The 18,315-nt window shown below is 35.6% G+C and overlaps 3 protein-coding genes across 3 annotated transcripts; 1 reads left to right on the plus strand and 2 right to left on the minus strand.

The window, feature by feature from the left end:
• Positions 1 to 359: 359 nt before the first annotated feature.
• LOC103965392 (rRNA 2'-O-methyltransferase fibrillarin 1-like) lies at positions 360 to 6,729 on the minus strand. The gene is made up of 7 exons (XM_009378453.2): positions 6,536 to 6,729; positions 5,703 to 6,091; positions 4,446 to 4,541; positions 4,197 to 4,274; positions 3,893 to 4,069; positions 1,192 to 1,260; positions 360 to 746 (listed from the first exon to the last, which is right to left on the minus strand). The coding sequence occupies exons 1-7, from the start codon at positions 6,549 to 6,551 to the stop codon at positions 576 to 578; spliced, it is 996 nt and encodes a 331-aa protein (XP_009376728.2). The 5' UTR covers positions 6,552 to 6,729; the 3' UTR covers positions 360 to 575.
• A 5,411-nt stretch (positions 6,730 to 12,140) lies between these two features.
• Positions 12,141 to 15,661, plus strand: LOC103965389 (bidirectional sugar transporter SWEET2). Its single transcript, XM_009378447.3, has 7 exons — positions 12,141 to 12,489; positions 13,752 to 13,788; positions 13,913 to 14,129; positions 14,222 to 14,380; positions 14,487 to 14,606; positions 14,730 to 14,887; positions 15,134 to 15,661. Exons 1-6 carry the CDS (start codon positions 12,429 to 12,431, stop codon positions 14,841 to 14,843), a joined length of 708 nt encoding a protein of 235 aa, XP_009376722.2. The 5' UTR covers positions 12,141 to 12,428; the 3' UTR covers positions 14,844 to 14,887; positions 15,134 to 15,661.
• A 729-nt stretch (positions 15,662 to 16,390) lies between these two features.
• On the minus strand, positions 16,391 to 18,133 carry LOC108868549. Its single transcript, XM_018651923.2, has 2 exons — positions 17,184 to 18,133; positions 16,391 to 16,548 (listed from the first exon to the last, which is right to left on the minus strand). Exons 1-2 carry the CDS (start codon positions 17,679 to 17,681, stop codon positions 16,501 to 16,503), a joined length of 546 nt encoding a protein of 181 aa, XP_018507439.2. The 5' UTR covers positions 17,682 to 18,133; the 3' UTR covers positions 16,391 to 16,500.
• Positions 18,134 to 18,315: the final 182 nt, after the last annotated feature.

Below are 18,315 nucleotides of genomic sequence, written 5' to 3' on the forward strand. Positions count from 1 at the left end.
TGATCAATATTACCAACGAATAAGAACAGCTTATTATATTTCTCTATTAGTAATATAGGCAGAAATTTGGAGTAAATAGGAAAACATAATAACAAATAAGAAAAGATTGATGGTCTAATGATATTTCTCTATTAATTATAGGCAAAAGTTGTCATTTAGTTCTAGTCTTATAAGAGGCCTTTATTGTAATTCTCGTGAAATGCAACTTCAAACCAAATGAAAATACCCAGTTTTGTGTCCTACATTACATGCTTAAAGTTCTATATAAACAAAAGGGTCAAATTGCAAATTAATAACAAAATTCATAAGAATTCTATCAGTAAATATAATTCCATGTGATAATGACAAACTCATGGAAATTAAAAACAAACAAATAATCTCCACTGACATTAAACCAAACAATTATCAAATATCCCATTTGCAAGAACTTGCATAAATTTAACTCACAGTACTATAATTATTCCAGTAAGTCTTAATAATTGAGGATTTTGAAATCAAAAGAATCTTCTATCAAAGCTGAATCTCAAAAGAGAGGCAATCTTCAGGCATACAAGTATGCACCAACATCAGAGAGTTTATTTTTGTATCTTGATTGGCATTCGGTAGCCACCAACTACGCAAGCATGGTCTCGTTCAAATGGCTCAAGTGTCACCCTTTGTTTAGGCTTCACCTGTTCTGCCGTCATTCTTTCCACTTCAAGTTCATAAACTTTCTCAGCAGGTAGAGTGGAGTCTATGCAATTTGCCTGGAAAAATGCAGGAACAAATATCAACCCAATCCTTTTACACTGACTAATAAGAAACAAATACTTCAGATTTTCTTCCTGAACTAGTTCCCCAAAGCCGATTTGCTCCCTAAACTTCTAATTGGACCAATTTCCTCATTAAACTACTATAAATGCCTAATTTCCCCCAACTGTCATGTTCAACCACATTCCATCTAATTTTCTGTCCATACGTGCATGCCAATAATTTATTAGCTTACTAAAATGTGACAATTTTTAACAAAAAGTTATACGACATTTAGTTAAAGTGGCCATTTATAAAAGTTTTGCTCTAAAGTTTAGTCACTGGAAAATTATAGGTAATGGGGTACATGTTCAAGGGTGAAAACTGGCAGAATAGCCTAAAAAGATAAGTTGAAACAGTATATTAGCAGTTTTGGAGATCAACAATAAGGGCAACACGAACCTTGATTGACATCAAACAACAACCTCCTACTTTGAGGAAATATTTTGCATTCAAACCTAAAATCCTTGCCTGCAAAGAAAGGATTAAATAGCAAAGCGGACTTTCGGTGGGGGAAAAAAAAAAACAGACTATTTTTAATACAATAAAAATAAAGTAATTCATCCTCCCACCATCTCTGTAAGCTTTAACAGAACAGAGGAATCGTATTAAGCAATATATAAATTTAAGTTGACATTCCAGTGTTCTACCTCTAACCTTGGAAGCATGCATGCACTGTAAGTTATAAAGTGAATTAAGCCAAGATCTTCTAAGTTCATGGTTTTCACATATGCATTAGATGGAGAAATACAATAAACAATCAATCGTACCTTGATCCATAATGACAAATGCTATAAGATCCCAATCGGTTTCAGTCGGAGGTGGAGAAAGTAGTTGTTCTCTCTTGCCTTGCATATATAGGTGCATATATCCATTTAATATGCACTTATGCCAGAAAACGCGATTAGAGCATTTGTCATTGATAATTTTTCAAAGTGCATGTCTAATGCTCTTTCATTATACCCGTTAAGTAATTTTTCTAGTAATTTACCGAAATTGTGATGTAATGTTGGTCAATGATGAGTGCATATCTTATTTCATCCTGGATGTTACATTTTCTGATAATATGTTGGATTTAAATGAAAGGAATTATATGACTTTGTGTTGTTATGGTCAGGCTAATGAATTGGACCAAAACCATGTTATAAATCCCTTGTTTTAATTTAATCAGTTGGTCTAATTTAGTTTGAGTGCCTTATGACATTGGTTGAAGTGTATGGTTCACATTTTGCGGTTTCCAATATACATGAGGATTGATATTCATTTGGTGAGTAAGCTTGTCAGTTATGGAAAGAAAATGAAACAGACATGGGAAGGCAAAGAACAAGGAACGGCTAAGTTATAATTGGCCTAATAATGGGGTTGATAAATGACCATTATTCATGAGGGATATGGGGGTTGGCTGCGTAGCAGCTCAATATAACCATTCCCATTTTTATGTTTTTGGTGGAGTTTTGCTCTTTCATAATTTTAGACTTTTTTCTGATTCTATTTTAGTTTATGGAGAACTAATCTCTCTATCTAAGGCTAGGGGAGAAACCTTTATTATGATTATGTATTTTTATTATTTTGATTCTATTTCGGACTTTCAATGTCAAATTTTATGTTGTGGATGTCAATGAAATTTCTTATTTATTCTATTTTTGGATTGATGAACGTTGGTTATGATTCATAGGTTTAATCATGTTTTTCCTATAGTTTTGTTTCACATTCATACTTTTAATGGATTGAATAAATTAGTAGATTGGTACGATTTCAACAGAGTAAATTTTTAATATTTTGTTGCCGTAGGTACAAATTATATTTGGATTATTTCTAAGCTTGGTTGTTTATTGTATTTTTGCATCTAATGCGTATGTTAAAATCATGAAGTTCAAAGATCTTGGCTTAATTCAATTTATAATTTGCATGCACATGCAAGGCTAGAAATAAATACACACACACACACATACCAAGTAGATGAAAATCATGAAGTTTGAAGATTTTGGCTTAATTCAATTTATAACTTACTTGCATATGCAAGGCTAGAAATATACAGATTTTAAATTTTATGAAATTGTTGAAAATCAATGTATAAATGAGGTAAAAATAATTCATAACCAACTAAGATTAGCATTAGCAACTCAATGTTAGAATCACCCTTAATTGATTGCTTAATGGTGTCCCTGAGTACACCACATGCTTAATTGATATATATGAAACCAACTCAAAACCGAGAATTAATCGACAGGTTAGTAATTATGTCACATGACTAACTGTCAGTACAATAAAAATGGGCAACGTCTACGAGTGGTTATTGCTGAAAGTGTGACAAAAAGTCTTAAAAATGTGACGAAAAATAAAAAAGTTGTCACACTCAAAAAAAGAAAAAGAAAAGAAATTGATATGTTAAACTTAATTATTCACCAAAAAACTTAATTATTCACCAAAAAAACTTAATTTGTCCTTATTTGAGTTTCAGTATGAAAAAAAAAAAAAACAAACACACACATGATCAACTCAAATTAGCATCAGATACTCAGTATATATATATATTGGATCTCCGCTTCATTATTTATTGAATAAACGGGAATTCCTGAGTACATCACATGCTAGATACAAAAATAATTCAAGCTTTGAAAATCAGCAGTTTCGTGCCACAATCCATAGGTAAACTTTGAAAAATGTTTCAAATTATTTGAAAGAGCATTAAAAAAGACTACCTACTGCAGCTCAAATATTAGTTGACAAAAACAAATTATTTACGTAAAATTTGATCTTGTAAAGGACTGTTTCATATCAATTTTTTGTTTTCATTTTTCTATAAACTAAAACTAAAAAATAATAAAAAAAGCATATTTCAATTGAAAATTGCTACCAGAAAGTTTTTAGTTTGAAAACAAAGGACAAAAAAAATTGAAAATGAAATGATTTTCAAATAGACCCTAAATAATTTAGAATGTTGGTTTAGCAAATGCAACATATGGCTAATGAAAAACCCTTGTGCGAACTATGCCGTATCTGCAAGATTGTTACCATGAGAAAGCACTTAGTATAAAAATTAAAACAGTAATTCTGTGCTACAAATAAAACAATGAATTGGTGATTCAGTGGATAGAAAAACCTGATCAGGCTGAGCAACATCTGTAAATATGACATCTACCACGCTGACAAGCATCCGATATCTTGCTGGGTGTCTTGCGTCTTCGATGATTGGTATGACATTAGTTCTCTTCTTTGCCATGTTTACCAAGTCCCTACCACTCCTAGGGGAAAATTCGACCGCATACACCACTCCAGTCTATGAAGATGAACGAACGAGAGATATTGGAACAAACAAATGCATGATGTTTTATTTGAAGTGTTAATAGTAAACAGCTTGTTAATTCATGATAAACAATTAGAGCGTTTGGTCGGAAAAGGCTTACAGGTCCAACGATGTCGGATACATGAGAAACAGAGGTTCCTGAAGCAGCTCCTAGGTAGAGAACTCGAGCTCCAGGTTTCTTGAGATCAAGTAATTGTACACAATTAATCAATTATACGTATAAATTAAATTTATAGAAATAACAAAGATAACTATGATATTTGAGGGTGTGATTCATTATGTTGCAATTAAGTATCATAAAATTTGCTAGACATGTGTATAAGATATTGTACAAGATAGAGGAACTCACAATCCCAATGATGTCAATGCCCGCCAAGATTGCAGCTCCCAGCTTTGAACGAAAGGGGTTCCAAACCCTATATTCCACCTTGGTTCCATCTTCATTCTGAATAATATTACAAAAAGAAATAGTAATTACAATCAATTCTCTATACAAAAAAATAATTGTATACTATCTTCAGACAGTGTTGTTTTAAATAATGCAACATATATAAACTAAAAGGGGTTAATTAGGCCATCAAACTTAATTAATTAAAATGTTTTGTATTCATGTTTTCAAATAAATAAAAAGAAGAAACTTGCATGTAAAGGCATACTGCAGAGTTTCACAAATTAAGGGGAGTTTCATACAATATTGAACAGGTGATCGAGAAGAAAGTTGCATGTAAAGGTATACTCAAAAGCCACAGGCGTGCAAAAGGTGGAGTGGTAAATGAATTTCTGAGCCCTTCAAAAAATTTCATCATCCTCTATATTACATGAGTATAAATTTTCTAACAAAAAAGTATTTGCTTAAAAAGAAAAATCATCATGTGATTTTATCTATGTTACAATTGATTATAAGTGGAATCTATATTTAATATTAATTTCCACTTTTCTCTAGCAATAAAAGACTTGTATATTACTTTCTTCCATTTTTTTGTAGCAATAAAAAACTACCTTGAGTATTACTTTCTTCCACAAACATAACGTATTTCCATATCTCTCTTTCATTCGTGCTCCTTTTTTTATGGATGAACCCTCATTATAATTTCATGACAATTGGAGATTATTCAATTAATAAAAATGAGATGTTGATTTCAATTAAGTTTGAATATTGATTTTTGAATTCTGATGAATATATTGTTCAAAAAATTATTATTTTTTAAATAAGGAGGGCTTTTTTGTTGGATTCGCAGCGGGACGACCCTGCATATATATGTACTCAACTGTTCACAGAGCAGAATAACATAGCAACTATATTGTATTGTCCATATAGTGAACAGGTATGGAGCATTGACCACATAGTATTGTTTATAGGTATACATGGTACCATACAGGGAATAGAAGAGCACGTAATACATCGATCCTAGTTCGTCTACAACGGAGTTGGGATGTGTAAGAAGGGGCACATATACATATAATATTAAGAAGAATATTGAATAGATATGTATATAGTACAAACCTTTTTTTCGGGTACATTGCATAAACTTCTTATGAAATTAGAAGATCTGAATCATCAATTCTGTCTATGTATTAAAAATAAAAAATAAAACAATCAACTAACCTGAACGGAGATGCACTTCTCATTATAAACAGATTCACCAGGGACCATGTTTTTAGTGACGAGAGCATCGCCTTTAATAGACGTATGTTTGAAAACCCCTTCATGCACACCATATGGGGTGATAATTCCTTTGTTTCCACCTCCACCAGGTGCTGGCCGTCTTCTGCGGTCACCAGGATGTGGTCTTCTGAAGTCACCAGGGGGTGGTCTTCTGAAGTCACCAGGTGGTCTTCTGCGGACACCAGGAGGGGGTACTCTGCGGACACCAGGAGGGGGTACTCTGCGGACACCAGGAGGCGGTCCTCTGCGGACACCAGGAGGCGGTCCTCTGCGGACACCAGAAGGTGCAGCAAGGCCTCTGTGGGCAACACGAACAGCACCACTACGACCTATATTATACTCAATCCAAAATCCAAGAAGCAAAGGATAATCATTAATCTAGAGTGGATAGTTTTATTCATACAAAGACATTCATTCGGTGCTAAGGAAGAAAAGCCGACGACATGTTGAATACGAAATATTACATATCTTGCTACATAGCATTATAGCATTATAGCAACAATTAAACATGCACAAGCACGCCCGCACACATATATTTAAAAAAATTCAAACAAATTAGGGTTTAGTCAGTTTTGGAGGTCTTAAGTCCGAATCATTATTGACAAAAATAAAATGGTACAGATTTCATAATATACACAAATAATACTATAACAGCAAAAGACACAGGTGTCGTTGCGATTAAATTCATGCAATAGACAACCTGAAACATGAATTTATATGCAAGTATATGTAGACCGAGGCGATGAAAATATAAGTGATAATATCATAATTACCTCTTGGAGTTGTCATTGTTAAGGCAAACTAGGGTTAGTAAGAAAGCAAGGAGAATGCGATCAAATTGAGAGAGGAGGAGGAAGTCGACACAGAGCGCTTTTGGGTTTAGGGTTTCTCGGAAAGGGAGTGTATATATAGTTTCCTGCTAGTGGGAGTCCTGCTACGGCCCAAGGGAATTTCGTGGGTAGAGGGAATTTCGTGTTACGGACAACCTAGGGTTTAAATTTAAGCCCATAAAGAAAAAAATAAAAAATGCCCGAAGAGGCGACGGTTCATGGCAACGTTTTCTAAAGAGATTGAATGGGTGCCTCTCGCACAAAGAGGCAACAGTACATACAAATTTTCTTCTTCTAGACGTCACCACACCGGCTAGGTGGTGCATTAGCCTTCCCATAATAAGACCAAGGTCAGAAGTATAACCCTTCGATTAGAACGTCTTTGTAGACATGACGTCATTACTTTTTTTTATTAGAAAATCATTTTTGAATTAAACTACTATATGCATTATCATCTCTTTAAGATATAAAACTATTTTTATTACCTTCATTTTCTAAAGCAATATTCCTTTTTTTAAGATGCTTGTTTGAAACTAATAATCCTTGTCGATTGGCAATACGTTACCAGTCTCATTCATCTTCCAAACACAATAAAACCAACAATCGCCATAAATCAAATCAACACACATCACTCTCTTCCAAATCAGATGGATTATCGCAATTAAAAATCAAAAGCATGCAGTACTATTTTCATTATATACAATGATATGATATTTAAGCCGGTATTTATGTATAGCTTAGCCTTGCGACGTGCTGAAGTCAAAGGCTGAAAGTGATCGTGTTGAAGAGAATTGCATCCCTCCATGGCATCTTTACAACTGCATGGATGCATGCATGCATCATGGTGTACCTAAAATTAACTCAAAGACTATATAAATATATATATGGGTAATACTAAAGAGATTAAATTTTCAAACGAAATTTGCAAACTAAATAATATGTCACTAATATGAAATAAGTATGTTAAGCAACACTTAAGTAATAATTCAATTATTACTAAGTGAATTATACGATACTCTAAAACCAATGTTAATGGTTGGGGCTAAAACATAAATCTTTAACTCAAAAAATAAAAAAACTAGGAACAGTTTTTCTGCTTAGTGGTTCTAGTTACAATTTTAATCCGAGATTATTAAAAAAATTAATTGAGGCTAACCTTTTTTTGGTTTTTTTTTTTTTAAATTATGTAGATATCATGATTTATTTTCATGAACATTTTAACCCAAAAATATTTAGATTCCAATAAAAGTTGAAAATTCAATGACTCGATCCCATGAAACATGTATTTATAAAGATTCTGATGAATTTCGATTTAAATAATTTTTTTAATTGTTTTAGCCGTTGAATTTATTTTGGACCTTAGATTTATTTTTATTTATTTTTACCGCTATATTTGAATATATTTGATGTCACATCCCGGCCCGGGGGGGGGACCACTTCCCGGGCCCGCTCCACCACCGTAGCACGATATTGTCCGCTTTGGGCCCCGACCACGCCCTCACGGTTTTGTTTTTGGGAACTCACACGAGAACTTCCTGATGGGTCACCCATCCTGGGAGTGCTCTCGCGCACTACTCGCTTAACTTCGGAGTTCCCATGGAACCCGAAGCCAGTGAGCTCCCTAAAGGCCTCGTGCTAGGTAGGAATGAGAATATACATATAAGGATCACTCCCCTAGGCGATGTGAGATGTTACAATCCACCCCCCTTAGGGGCCCGACGTCCTCGTCGGCACACACGCGACCAGGGTTAGGTTCTGATACCAATTTGTCACATCCCGGCCCGGGGGGGGACCACTTCCCGGGCCCGCTCCACCACCGTAGCACGATATTGTCCGCTTTGGGCCCCGACCACGCCCTCACGGTTTTGTTTTTGGGAACTCACACGAGAACTTCCCGATGGGTCACCCATCCTGGGAGTGCTCTCGCGCGCTACTCGCTTAACTTCGGAGTTCCCATGGAACCCGAAGCCAGTGAGCTCCCAAAAGGCCTCGTGCTAGGTAGGAATGAGAATATACATATAAGGATCACTCCCCTGGGCGATGTGGGATGTTACATTTGATCTCAACCGTTGGATTTAATGTATTAAAAAATTTAAAATTAAATAGGTTTGAATTTGGACCACTAGATCAATCAACGGCCCAATAATTAAAATCATCATTGAAAAAGAGCCGTTGGGCTCGTTTTGTGTGGCCAACATGCTTGTTAGGAGTGGGCCCCATTTCTTGTCAACCCTTGAGTGTCTCATGCTTAGGGCGCATCGCCTTGTTGTGACCTCCACTTTTCGGGCACGTCCACGCTCATAAGGTAGGCCAACCTTTTTAACCCAGGTTGGAATTGTGTGTTAAATTTGCCCAAAGTTTAGGTTTTAATCAAAACTTATTTTAGGCTCAACCATTAGAGAATGATTGGGTTAGTTTAAAAACTAAATTTTAGATTTTAACTCAAAGGTTAAAGATGGTATAATTAAAAAACATATTAGGCAAATAGCACTTTATTATGGGGAGGAAAGCAGCTACGTTTATATTGTATACACTATTGTGCGGATTTGATCTTCATTAACTTTTTTCTTAACAATTAACAATTCATTGATGATTTAGCTACTTTGGCACATAATTAGAGTTAATCTCTACTAATTAATAAAACATTCATTGTCAACCAAAACCCTATGAAATTACTAGTGTAACCCTCTAATTAAAACAAAACATGAATAAGAAATATGGGGTAGAAATGTAATTTCACACAACCAAATTTTGCTGTTTTTTTTTTTTTAAAAAAACCTCACCTACATGTAATCCTAACATATCTCTATTTTTTTTAAATAAAAAAAAATCCCACTCCTACATTCTCTATCACTCTATTCCCCTCTCCTTCTATTTCAAAAAAAAAATATATATATTTCTCACACACTTTGTGTGTGCCCATATGCCAGTATTGGGATTTAGATCCTCTCCTGAGCTAATGGAGAGGATCCTCCTGACCAATCATCGTGGACCGTTGGATTTTTATCCAACGGCTACAAACAGGGGGTCCCTTTAAAGTTATAATGATTGTAGCTGTTAGATAAAAATCCAACGGCCCACGATGATTGGTCAGGAGGAGGATCCTCTCCATTAGCTCAGGAGAGGATCCAAATCCCTAGTATTGTATTAAGTTTAGTAATTTTTCTTTTTTAATTGTTTTTTCTTTATAAGCTTTTTTATTAAGCTTTATTGTTGAAAAAAAAAAAAAAACATAATCTATATACTATATGCCATGTTGAAGTACTTGTTGGTTTTGTTTGGCTGCAAATAATAAGCTTTTGAAAAAGCACCAAACTAGATTTCCCTAATTGTGACTTTCTTGTTAAGTCCATCACCTCCTGTAGTTTTTTGAAAATATATGATGCATGCAAAGCAACAATAAATAAAGTACTAGAACAAATAGTGAGATATTTGTCGATTTTTCTCTTGAACTTACAAGGAGCTGTCAATTTTCCACTTAGCTTTAATTTTAGTCATTACTCCTTGACTTTTTAATTTTTTTATACTTGGGCAATTTCTTCTATGAACTTTAATTTTAACTGATTATCCTATAAACTTTTTTTTGAAGGTCCCCATAAACTATTATAATTGACCTATTTTTCCTCTTAACTTTAATTTTGTAGTTGCAAAATGGTAATTTTATTCCTAATGCAGATAACGTATTGATTTTTTTTTTCTTATTCTCTTCCGCTAGTTCATTCTACATTTTTCATTTGAATTACTCATGAATGTTAATAAAGATAGTTGAAAATCCAATGATCTTACCGTCTTAGGTAAAACTTTGACAATCATATTTATAACTTTGATAATTAAAACCCTAAAATTCTTTTAGATTGAACACCTTTTTAAATAACCCATAATTCAGTCTCTCAATTCCCCCAACATATATCTTTCGAATCCAGATTCAATCTAAATATTAACCACGATCTGATCCATGTTCATGATATGTCATGATGGAAGTGTCAAATAGGGGGAGTATGTAGGATCTTTTGGCACCAGAGACATCTTTTGGGTTGCATGCCTAATGCGATTTTTCCTTCGGTGCGACCGGGTTCGCGTACAGAACTTCTTCTTACCGTCTGATTTGATCAAGCGCCTGAAATTGATTGATTTGGTGACCGGTTGTGTAGAGTGTTAAATTACCTAAATAATGAAATTGCTAAGTAGGCAGTTTTGATGCAAAGTAGGAAGTTCTGGGTAGATCAAATTTTTATTTTTTATTTAAAAAAATGATTGGAAGATCAAAATTTTAGATTAAATTTGTAAATTATTTGATGTCTCATTAATAAAAAATAATACGTTAATTAAAACTTAAGTAATAATTTGATTATCAACAATCGTATCATTTAATTTAAAATTTGATCTAAGTTGTTGATTTGGGTAACATTATCCATAAAAAATAAAAAAATTATGGAACCCAGATGCGCCGAAAACGGCATATAATGTGCATATTCTTTTGTTGCTGATACGAATCACAAATATAATAGTGCCTTAAACATTGAGTCATGACACATGCGATAGGGGCGGGCGGGGCCCACTCGTGCCAGCTCTTGTTCGAATTAACACCTTCCATCCATAGTTCTCAACGTGGATAAAAGATACCACAAAGTATGACATGAGATAGATTTTTTTATGTGTTTGAAACACAAGTAGATCACGTGTTTTCCTATATTCGGTTGGAAAAATTAAATATAGTACTGATATATTGAACTCATAGAAATTACACTTTTATAGTGGACCGAAACATTTGATTGTGATGCCAATATTTGAATTTACACTAGTGTAATAATAATGTTAGATGTATCAAACTCAAGTTGTCTGATTTCTGTATGCATGCATCACATTTATTCAAATTAACATGGAACGCATAATGTACACAATAAGGCTACCATATAATATGACGATTAATGGTTGAATTTAGTTTGTGACATGGTGGCGATGGGTGCTTTGAAGTGAGGGAGAAAGAGAAGTTGAGAGAAGAGAGGAAGGGGAAGAGATAGTTGCGGAAGGGAAGAGAAAGGCTTGCAACTAAGTCGACCGTTGGATTTGTACCAACGAATGAGATCAATTCGTCAGGAGGATCACCACGAGATTGATTCAGAAAGGCTTAAGTCCCTATATTTATATCTTGTAAATTATATAATGTGACGATGGTTGAACTTTTTTCTTTAAATCATTAAAGAAAGAATTTAACCATCAATGAACACAACATATAATCTACAAAATATACTAAAAAATAATCTCCATTACATTTTCTAGCTTTTAATAGTCTCTATCTTGTATTTCCCAAGTTGGAACGAAGAACCTCTCCGGATCCTCATAAAGAGGATCCAAGGGATCTTAATTGTTTTGGTTCATTGTAAATTATACGGCCACTTTTCATCAAATGCTATTTATGTTTAATTTTAAATAAAAAATTTTAAATCATTTTTATATGATATACAATGAACGTACACAATTAAAGAATACGAATCCTCACAAGGATCCGGAGAAATCTTCATTCTCCAAGTTGAAGCCTTGAAAGCCCTTGGACGGTTCTACATTTGTAAATTGTCTAAATATAAATAATTAATGAGGCAGAAACAATCAGAAGGGCCTCTGCCAAACTTCCCAAGTTGAGGTCTTGAAAGCCTTGGACTGCGCCTCTCCCTTTCTCAGAGACCTGGGCTCTGCTAAACTTCCAATCTTTCACAGAGAGAGAGAGAGAGAGAGAGAGAGAGAGGGTTTAACTATAACTCTCTTGTGTTTTATTTGAAACGGTGGTTTGGGTTATTTTTCTGGCTGGTTTACCGTGGAGTTGGAGTTGAAGGGACTGATGGTTTTTTCAGCTTCAAATTCCGTGCTCATAATCTGCAAAGATGCAGCTGGAGTTGCAGGTATTATTATTCTCTTCAACCCCTTTTTAAGTTGTGGGTTTTTCTGTGAGCATTGTCTGAACTGTTATTGTTTTTTGGATTTAAATTTTTCCTTAATTAAGAACTGGAAATTAACCATTAAAGATTAAACCTTTACTATTGAAGAACTTGTTGGTTTTTGGTATTGCATTTATTGCAAAAGGAAAGGAAAGCCCTTTTTTGGTGGATGTGTGATATTCCAGCAGGTTAATTTTTGTGGGAACTGTTTGGCTCTGTTGTGTTGGATTGTGATGGAAGAGAAGATTGTTGATTTCTAGTCAACTGGGCAAAAGTCTTCATGTTAGTTCAGCAGCACAGGTTATAGTTTGATTTCATGATTGTTAGTTCAAAGTCGGTATCAACGAGAGTTTTGAAATCCGAAAAGATACCGATGTTATGTTATAGTGATTAGAGAGAACTGTAAATATATGAAACCAAGTGTTTGTGCATCACCAAATAATTCTCTTTTTGAGGGGCTCCCAAAGTATCACGCGAAAAGTCAAATTTCAAAGCTTTAGCAGCAATAAGGAAGTAATTTGATTGTATTGTCATGTGTTTATTTTCATGACTGTTCTCGGGTTTAAACATCTTCCTCTCGCCCTATTTAGTAGAAATTTCGATGCTAGGAATATGGCATTTACTGAAAGCAATGTCCCGATTGCATTCTATTGTCTTTAAAGGATTTTGGCTTCCAAAAATGCTGTACTTTTACTGAGCTACAACAATGCATTCGACTCTGAGCAAAAACGCACATTCACATGTTAGGTTGACTTGAAGCTTTTGCCGCTTACTCTAAACGAAGCTGTTGAGCTCATAAATGTGGGATTTGCCCATCTAAGTAGCTACTCGATTTCAGATGCTTTAACGTAGTTTCTGAGGCTTACTGTGCTCAATACAAATTCAGAATATCAGACATGACTAATTTGCGTTGAACTATAATGGCATGTTTGTGTTACACTACAGTTTTTAAATATTAATGCCTGGACATGTGTGCAAATCATGTCTTGTAATATATAGTATATTACAAGTGTAGTGTTTGTGAATGCCATTACAAGGCATTTTGGGCCTTTTGGCCATGTAATGCTTCTAAAAGCTGTTAATTGTGTTAAATTGACCATGTGGTCAGTGTGATCAACAGCCTGTGGTGCTTTCTGATTCTCGCAATTGAATCCATGATAATTATGATATATGTATATAGTATATACACATATTGGGGTTCCACTTATTTTTAATATCTGTTGCAGGGAACATCTTTGCTTTTGGGCTGTTTGTTTCGCCAGCGTAAGTTTTGATCGGTTTGGTAATACTTAAATGTCATTGTCAGAAAACATGAGAAAGAGAACGATTTTTATTTCATTTACTCCCCGGTTTGTGTTTTTAACTGGCTTTATTTTCTTACTTTCAGACACACATTTAGAAGAATAATAAGAAACCATGCCACTGAAGAGTTCTCAGGGCTCCCATACATATATGCCCTTTTGAACTGCTTGATCTGCACGTGGTATGGATCGCCTGTTGTATCTTCTGATAACATATTGGTTATGACAGTCAATTCAGTTGGTGCGGTGTTTCAATTAGTGTACATAACCCTCTTCATAATATATGCTGAGAAAACAACAAAGGTTACTTGTACTACTCACAGTTGTTACCCTTAGTGAAGTTTCTGAAAGCCTTATTATTTTCTAAGCGTCGTTAGTTCCCTCTATCTTTGCAGGTGAGGATGCTGGGCTTGCTGGCAGCAGTTTGTGGTCTAGTTGCAATCATAGTCCTTGGGAGCTTGCAAATTACTGATGCTGCTACGCGCCGGCTAGTTGTTGGACTGCTTAGTTGTGCTTCTTTAATATCAATGTTTGCGTCTCCTTTGTTTATAATTGTAAGTTAATCCAAGGCATTTGCGGTACTTGCTTTATTTTGGTATAAGTTGGTATTAATTATGTATTTTGTTGTGTGACCTTATTTACTTTGTTATGTTTTTGCAGAACTTGGTGATCCAGACACAGAGTGTTGAATTTATGCCATTCTATCTCTCCCTTTCCACCTTCCTAATGAGCACCTCTTTCTTGCTTTATGGAATTTTTAATTTTGATCCCTTCGTTTATGTAAGATTTCCTTGCAGCACATTTTCTCTATTTTTTTCTTAATTTTTAACAAGGATATTTGGAGCCGTCAATCCAGTTTAATGGTTTCTCAGGTCTAACAGTATCATTCTTTATGCATTTCAGGTCCCAAATGGAGTAGGAACCATTTTGGGGATTGTACAATTAGCGTTGTACTTTTATTATAAGGATTCGTCTAAAGAAGACTCCAGAGAACCGTTGTTAGTTTCATATGAATAAATCAGTTCCGGCAACAAGAAAAGTGCATGTGTTTTGACTTTGACGTAAGTGTTGTCTTTTATCTATTTTATTTATTGCAACAGGAAACCCTATTCTTCTCATTTCTAGCATGTACAAGTCTGATCCTTCTGAGTGTCAAATATATCGCAAATAAATGCTATATATGCTCCATTTTCCTTGCGCAAAATAATTTGGTGGCATGGGTAATGGGTTTCCCTTCCCTGAATAGTTGTGTAAATGTAAAGTTAATGTCATGCCAATCTTATGAATTCATCTTTGACTGTTAATAGGTGAGAACGAATCTTATCAAGTAGGCAAACGATTGAAGTGAAGAGTGGTGCTTGTTACCAACTTGAAAGAAAAAAGTATGTTCTTCAGCCTTTCAATCTCCTCTGCGGCTCGGGTCATCCCCCTCCCACTCCCTCTCTCCTCGTCTTCTGTTGTTTATGTGTGAAAGTGCATCTGAGTATCATTGATATTTTGAAGAGTTTGTCACACTACTTTCCCCATTTTTTAATCGGTAGCATTCATGAATTGGTATGACTTCTACGATGGAATTGTTTAAGATCGTGAAATCAACTTCCTTCTCATCATTCCTACATCAACTTGAAACCTGTAAAGCCTTTTTTATATGGCTTTAGCAGCTTCACTGTTGGTATATCTCAAGGAAAAGAACGGAAGAAGTCTCCTGCCTCAATGCAGTGCCGCGGTTTCAATTCCACTTTCCTTTCTCAGCTTCGTTTTGTATACGTGATTTGTGATTGTGCCTGCCTGTTTCAGAATCAATCATGAAATACTTTACTCTTTGCTTGTGTTTCTGTTTTGTATTCGTATTCTTTTAGGGAGTTTAGGAAAATTCAATCGTCTTCTGAATTATAAACTTTCTTGTAGTAAAGCATAAAACATTTAACAAGTTTAATTGTTGACTCATACACCTCAAGTTTTAGAAGAAACATTCTAGCAAATCATCAGAACATAGCAGAAATACTATCTTCACTAGAAACCTCTGTTCCGAAAAAACACGGGAGGGTTTAAAAGAAACGTGGGTAGCAAGCTTAGGTACTTGAGGCATGAGAGTAGGCTGTGTGCAGAAAGTTTTAATTTAGATTGAAAGGAACTATAAGATCCACTGATGATTAGCTGATAGCAATAATTCTGCAGAAACAAGTTCTTCGATATCTTTACTGCCAAGCTTTCTACGATATTTGTTGGTTAACTTATGGAGTTTCAACGAAACTCCGTTTGTAGATTTTCTTGAACGTGGATGGGAAAGGGAGATTAATTTTGAACATGGGAACCTCTATGGATCATCAAGTTAGCACTCGAAAGTAGTCATTCTGCACTGGATCCTCCCTCGTCTTTTTCTTTATAGACGAGTTCAGAATGACTCTTTCGGAATGCCAATAACATTTCTCTATTCATCGTCGGATGAAGCGAGAAGCGATCATTCTCTTAGGTGCACACTATGTTTCTCTGTCATTGAACACAAAACCTTCATAATGCACGCCATTGGTAGCTAGATCACATATCTTCTCTTCATTTTTTCCTTTCTCACAAAGGGTTATTATATATATTGAAGAAAACTGGACCACATGGCTACTGAACTCCCTACCACACTGTGTTGGTAAATCTTTTTAGAACATTTCTGTTAGAAAAACTACAGCAAGTCCCTCAAAGTTGTTCTGCCAACACCACCAGTATTTTCCTGCACATCAAACCAAAAACAGTATGTTGATTTAGAAAGAAGCAACAATTGATCAAAAAATAAGGTTTCTGTTCGGTCTCAATGTACACAATGAGCAATCGATAAATGTCCGTGTTTTGCCCGGATTTACGTAATTTACAGACAATTGATGTTTGAATTTGAATGAATAATCCTCTAAATTCTAGTATTGAAGGTAGAGAAGAATGGTTTTTCGTCCTCCCTTCTAATACTACCATTTTTGGGCGGATTGGAATTGATAAGTTTTCTTTATGAACCTCTTACGAGGCATGATGCATTTTCCCACTGAACTTATACGAAATTGGTTTCTAGAAAAGGAGAATGTAAAAGAAAAGTCGTGGCGATAGTCTACACAGCAAAGAAGAAAATTCAAATTTGAGTGCATAAGGAGAGCATCTTGCTTTAGCTAACTTGATGAAGCCGAGATCGGCAGATGTTTAATGTGTCATGGGATCACTACGCTACTACATATATGCACAGCAAAATGTCTTAGTCTCTGCATGCTAAAGATTGTGAAATTAGTTATCAACTAGCAAATTTACGATCTCAGCAAATAATTAGATAAATTTAATCAGTTAAAATTCAAAAGAAAAAAAGTAGTGCATTCATAATTTTACCTGGTTTCTAATTTCCTTGTGGGAGTCGCACAGAGGAAGACCTCTTTCATCATAGAGAATAAGCCCACTGAATCTAGGAAGCTCACACTTCTCCCCCATAAGTATAGGTCTCTGCCACACAGGAGAGTCCGAGTTATGGCTCCGCCACCCCACTTCAACCTCAACCCTTTTGTCCAGCAGCGGCAGCGGCGTCTGTCTCCAGCTCCCGCCCCGCCTCTCCTCCCACTTGCTCCTTCTGCTCCACCGCACCGAGCTCACCAACGCTCTCGTTATCGACCCCCAACCACAACTCGGCTCAGACCATTTCGGTTGTCCTACTACAGCCTCTCGCTGGCTGCTCATCACAAGCTGCTGCTCCTGCTTCCTCTGAGCCTTCTTTAGCAAAACCGTCGCCGCCATGCAAAGACCGATGACTGCGAAGGCAGCGGAAACTAAGAGGAGAAATGCTTGTTGGGTTGAGATCTTCCACTTGTCTTCTAAATTCCACAAGGCTTCCATGGAATTCCCTTGTCTCCTTATATGGTGTGCAGCAGCAACAAGGTAAGTTAGATTCTTGATGGTTTTGTATGGGGAATATTTGGGAAGGTAGAAAAAGAATGATGATTTCTTATACGTAGAAGGTGCATGCAGTAATTCTGCATTAATGATAGTGTAGGGTCTACACGTGAAGGTCCACCGCCTGGCTGCAGGGCTTAGTTGCTCTATTTGGTTGAGTTTTTACGACCGTTGGGGAGTAAAGGCAGTCATGGGGTCTTCATGGTTGTTTTAAACCCTAATTAAACATCTCTCTCTCTCTCTCTCTCTCTCTCTCTCTCTCTCTCTCTCTACCGCTACTACTACTGACACGAGTGCAGGATATCAAACCGAGAGTGCGGATAATTTTGCTTTGAGAGAATAGAGGCAAAAGTGATAACCTTTCAAGTGTTCGTTGTGTATGTGTTTGATACGGTTGGATTCGTTGATAATTGTAGTCGAACTTGAGACTAATTGACGTAGCACAAGTGTATAAGGATTATAGGCGTAAATTCTTGAAGAATCGTTAATTTGGAATCCACCAGAAAATAGAGATAATCCCAAAAGGTTGTTTGTTTAATTGATGATTGAATAAGTACATTGAAACACTCAAAGGCTT

The sequence above is a fragment of a genome, unplaced genomic scaffold, assembly GCF_019419815.1.
Source record: "Pyrus x bretschneideri cultivar Hongxiangsu unplaced genomic scaffold, Pyrus_bretschneideri_v1 Contig25, whole genome shotgun sequence".
Taxonomy (NCBI): Eukaryota; Viridiplantae; Streptophyta; class Magnoliopsida; order Rosales; family Rosaceae; genus Pyrus; species Pyrus x bretschneideri.

Excerpts from the sequence above, each read along its gene's own strand:
- LOC103965389 (XM_009378447.3), top strand. The coding sequence starts at position 12,429 with ATGGTTTTTTCAGCTTCAAATTCCGTGCTCATAATCTGCAAAGATGCA. Across the intron at positions 13,789-13,912 it reads GGGCTGTTTGTTTCGCCAGC|ACACACATTTAGAAGAATAA; the intron begins GTAAGTTTTGAT and ends TCTTACTTTCAG. Across the intron at positions 14,130-14,221 it reads ATGCTGAGAAAACAACAAAG|GTGAGGATGCTGGGCTTGCT; the intron begins GTTACTTGTACT and ends CTATCTTTGCAG.
- LOC103965392 (XM_009378453.2), bottom strand. Across the intron at positions 4,275-4,445 it reads GCATTGACATCATTGGGATT|AAACCTGGAGCTCGAGTTCT; the intron begins GTGAGTTCCTCT and ends CTTGATCTCAAG. Across the intron at positions 747-1,191 it reads GTTGTTTGATGTCAATCAAG|GCAAATTGCATAGACTCCAC; the intron begins GTTCGTGTTGCC and ends GCATTTTTCCAG.
- LOC108868549 (XM_018651923.2), bottom strand. The coding sequence starts at position 17,681 with ATGGAAGCCTTGTGGAATTTAGAAGACAAGTGGAAGATCTCAACCCAA. Across the intron at positions 16,549-17,183 it reads ACAAGGAAATTAGAAACCAG|GAAAATACTGGTGGTGTTGG; the intron begins GTAAAATTATGA and ends TTTGATGTGCAG.